Source organism: Benincasa hispida, chromosome 9 (genome assembly GCF_027475165.1).
Source record: "Benincasa hispida cultivar pf3 chromosome 9, pf3_genome.v1.1, whole genome shotgun sequence".
NCBI lineage: Eukaryota > Viridiplantae > Streptophyta > Magnoliopsida > Cucurbitales > Cucurbitaceae > Benincasa > Benincasa hispida.
Window position 1 is genome coordinate 82,820,380 of NC_143486.1, and position 4,707 is coordinate 82,825,086.

General features: G+C 39.0%; 1 protein-coding gene across 4 annotated transcripts; it reads right to left on the bottom strand.

Moving 5' to 3' along the window:
• Positions 1–209: 209 nt before the first annotated feature.
• On the bottom strand, positions 210–2,882 carry LOC150034118 (Pentatricopeptide repeat (PPR) superfamily protein). Of its 4 annotated transcripts, none has more exons than XR_016531890.1 (2): positions 735–2,882; positions 210–265 (listed from the first exon to the last, which is right to left on the bottom strand). XR_016531890.1 is itself a non-coding variant. In XM_090317467.1 (2 exons), the coding sequence occupies exon 1, from the start codon at positions 2,519–2,521 to the stop codon at positions 797–799; it is 1,725 nt and encodes a 574-aa protein (XP_090173593.1). In that variant the 5' UTR covers positions 2,522–2,882; the 3' UTR covers positions 210–265; positions 787–796. The 4 variants fall into 4 exon arrangements, 2 of the variants coding, with proteins under 2 accessions (XP_090173593.1, XP_090173592.1); XR_016531889.1 differs by having other exon boundaries at positions 578–2,882; XM_090317467.1 differs by having other exon boundaries at positions 787–2,882.
• Positions 2,883–4,707: the final 1,825 nt, after the last annotated feature.

Genomic DNA, 4,707 nt, shown 5'->3' on the forward strand with positions numbered 1-4,707 from the left:
GTTACGTGGAAAAACCCTAATAAGGGAGAAAAAACCACGGGATGAAGAATTCTTATTAGAATTTGATACACAATATACACAGAGGCTACGAGCTTAAATAGAAAAAAGGGAAACCCTAGGGTACAGAGGAAAAGACAAATATGCCCTAGGGTAAAAACCCTATTTTCAACTAAATGAATAACCAAAGTGATGTGACATGTTACCAGAGATGTGGGCGTTGCACACCAGATGAATTAGCCAAAGCCCATAGGCATTAACAATGGCCCTGCAAAGTTAAAATTAATAGGATGAATGAAAACGTTGACAGACGAAACATAATAAACAAGGATCCAGTTAGAAAAAATTGAATTGAAACGTAATAAACCGAGTAAAAAAAATTCCCCAGCACCCCCTTTACTTAACTTTCATCCTTCCTTCCCATAAAAGTATTCAGAGAATCTTGATGAACAAAACATAAGAAACAGGCTCACAGGACTCTAGTTGAAACAAATAAAATAAATGTAGAGATAAGATTGCTTCCATTTTGCAATCCAGATTCGATAAACAAAGTCCTGAAGTCCACTTTTTGTAGATTTACCTCAATGGAAGCCCAAGAAATTGCATAGACGGCCTCTCATATATGTTAACAACAACAACAACCAAAAAAAAAAAAAAAGAGTAAGCAGTCAACAACTACAAAACATCCTAAGAACGACCTGCATCACGTAGAATGACTTCTGTAAAATGTTACTAACCTTCAAACAACCAAACAAGAGAAGAAAAAAACTCATTTATTACCGATATGACCTAAAAGATCTCAATAATGCCATCCCTTGGCACGCCAACATCTTTGCAAATTTTCCTGATGACGAGCAACTTTGACTTTCAACCAGAGTTTATATGCCATATCTGTCCTATCAGAGGCCAATAGTTTGTTATTAAGCTTGCTACGTATTTGCCTACTTGGGAAGAAACCCTGACGTAAACATTCTTCCATGACGAGTACAGCATTTTCAAGCTGCCCTGTTTTACAAAGACAGTCAATGGCATGCTCATAAGTTTCCACATCAGGATCATAACCACTTTCTTGCATCTCATTCCATATATTTAATAGCATGCCAAATTTACCAAACAAAGAAAGCCGCATTAGCAACAATTTGTAAGCACTCTTGGATATCCTACATCCAACTTTTCTTGCTTTCTTGTAGATTAACATAGCTGCATGCGGAGGACCATAACTACAGCTAAGTTTCATGAAGGATGTTATTGCCCCCGTAGTGGGAATTATTCTTCCCACCATCTCATCAAACATTTCTAGTGCATCGGCCACTTTCTTGGCTTTAAGAAACCCAATGATCAAATTGGAATAGGTGTTGATATCAGGTTCACATCTATTACTCAACATACGCCTGTAATAGGTCAGGCATTTATCAAAATCACCTATACATATAAAGTTGGAGATCATTGCATTATAAGCATCAACATCTGGCGAACAGCCGTTTTCATCCATTTTATCAAAGATCTTGACAGCGTCATCAATGCGATTTGCTCTGCCAAGACACTCAAGAAGATAAGTGTAAGTCAGACAATCTGGAGAAAATCCATCAACTTCCATTGCTTTCAAAATTCGCTCAACTTCACTATGCCTACCATATCTTGACCATCCACCAATTATAATGTTGTATGTTGTAGCATCGAAAGGTACGTTCCCCTTGATTAAATTAAAAAATGAGTTTGCAGCACCCACGTGGGAACGTCGACACATGCATTGTAGAAGAATATTCAAGGTTTCGGTATCACATTTCAGCCCAATTTCTTTCAAGTTTCTGAATAACTGAAGTGCCTTAGAAACTTGGTGAGCCTTGACCAAACTGTCTACCACGATGGATACTGTTTCCATGTTCGCATCCACTCCCTCCCGTGTCATGTTGTGCAAAACATCCATCATGGAGTCAAAAAACCTTCTTCTACCTAAAGCTTTAAGGATTATGTTATAACTGGAAGTATCCTTAGGTATCGACGGCTGTTTAATAGCCCAATAAAAGAAGGTAACCATTGCTTCGCTACCTAAACTCCCCGTGATTAGTGCTTTGTCGACAACATCTTGGCTCAAATTCACGTCAGTATTAGCTAAAGCATGTTCAATTGCGGTTTTACCATTCAGTTTTTGAAGGAAAACACCTCGCAATTTTTCTTCTGGTAGTAAAAATCCATCAACCGCCCTAATTGGCATCTGTTTCTCAGTAGGATTCTCTTTGAGAGTGTTAGAAACCGAACCATGAGGTTGAACTAGTAAGAGATCAGAAAGTTCACTAATAACGAAGCGCTCGTCTATGCTGCGTTGATTCTGAGACCCATCGGCCAAAGCACCATCATCAAATGGATTTGATGGTTCGTGTAGGGTTGAAAACAAGTATGATAAAGCCGATGAAAACGACGGCGAGTAAAGTAAGGAATCGTGATACCTGCCACTGGCGAGACGTCCCCAAAAACACCCTCTGAATTGATAGGAAAGAACACGCCGGGAAGCGCCGAATGCCATACAACCTATTCGATTGATTGCGGGCGGAGAGCCTGAGAGAGAAGTATCTGGGTGGCTTAAAGAGGGGAGCCAAAACGAAGATGGGACTTTCGCCCGTGGGTTCCAACTGGTTGACGGTGATGCCGGCGTGTTAACCTCCTGGCTCTTGTTGCAGCTTCATGTGCAACTGAATTGAAGTTTCTTCTGCTATGAACAAAGGAGCACTCACGGAATTCAGAAGAAAGCAACCGAATTTCCTCAACCAGGAAGTGGGATTCACGTAACCAAACAGAGACTTATTGCCATTAAGCAATCTAATTTCAATATAACCTTGGAGAATGGAAAATTTCAGATTCGAAATCTAAAAACGTTTCACCACTAACCTTTTGCTGATGCGAATTTCCAAAATTTCTCTTTTTAAAAAGCCTTCACATCATTTGATGAATACATGTCTCTACGAATACTTTACAATGATAGGGTCTCCCTCCATTTCGTTCATTTCCTGATAGTTGAGAGAATACTAAGCGAGCGTTTAGAGAATATTAATCGAGAGTATAAATTTGTACTGTATAATTGGTGTTGTACAAAAAAAACGAAGTGAAAATTACACATTATTTAGTCTAGATGGGCCAGTGTCAGGTGTTATCAATGTTTGTCACGTTTTCTTGTTATGTCCTCTCTGACCACGTCGTGTACACCTGTGTATTTGTCATGACTCCTCTCCAATTGAAGGTATCCTGACAGTTTGACGTCGACCTACACTTGCTACCTTTTTGCGGTGGTATAATTGGTTCAAAATCTCCAACATCTCCAACATATGGTCTTCAAACCCATTATTGACTGTGTCCAATTGGGAATATTGGTTCCGCTTATGCAGCAAGCACACACTCAACTGTAAACCATTTTGCAAATATCCATCGTCCACATTAATTATATGCATATTCACCGGAGAAATACGATATTTTATAGACATCAATCATGATTCCTTAAGAATAATCATTGCGTAATCAATTACAATGTTTGTGCATGTCGTTGTATGTGTACGTCGGATATAGAACCAACCTTGTAACCACTCGCAGATATGCTCTAATAGCTTTGTGATTGGTAGTTCTCGGGCATTTTTCAACACTCTATTGAGGTATTCTACTATATCTGTCGTCATCTTGTCATACTTACAATGGATTTGATAAATCCTTGCCCACCGTTGTAATCCAATCTCCTCAAGATAGGCCGTCACACCAAGATATTGATGGAGCTTAGGCCAATACATCTGAAAGTCAAACATTCTATAAGCTTTCGCCGCTAGGTAGAAGTGTGGGTTTATGTCCTTATTATTGAATTTGTCAACCAAATTGTTCCAAATATGGTATATACATAGGCCATGAAATGCATCAGGGAATATACTTACAACAGCCTTTGCAATTAAGATGTGACGATCTGATATAATCACTAAATTGGGAACGTCTCCTATCAAAACCTTCAAATGAGTCATGAACCAAGTCCATGATGCATCGTTCTCACCATCTACAATACTGAAGGCGGTATGATATATGTTGTTATTTCCATCGATACACGTTGCTATTAACAATATACCTTTGTATTTCTCATGCAAATGGGTTCCATCAACAACAATTACTGGGCGGATGCAGTTTAGAAACCCCTAATACACGGACTAAGTGCCATGAAGACATACTTAAAGTATTATTCGTCCTCTACTTCAACCTCAAATATGGTACCTGGGTTTGTAAACTTAAGTGTCTCGCCGTATGCTCTAACAATAGCATGTGATCCTTCTGGCGACCCTCGTGCATACACTAATCCATACTCTTTAGCGCGATAAGCTTGTCCGTAACTTATGTTCACTCCATAATCTCGTCGGACGTCCTCAATTATATCCCTTAAGCGGTAGGTTTGACCAACTTGTTCGTATTTGGACTTGATTAAGTGTTCCATAACCCAACTTTTTGCTTGTCAATGATTACCAGTTCTCATTTCAAGAGAACATGTATGTTCACTGCGATATTTCGTCACTTTGAAGGAATCACTTTCTTTCATTTTTTTTGCACGGACCCTCCACTTGCATTCCTCCACCGAACATCGGATAGTTAGCAAGCTATTTGTTGACTTTTTTACACGGTAGTCAAAGTTCTTTCTTATTGCAAGCATCGATAATTTAACTGACAAGTCATATTTCGAAAAGAAAATTT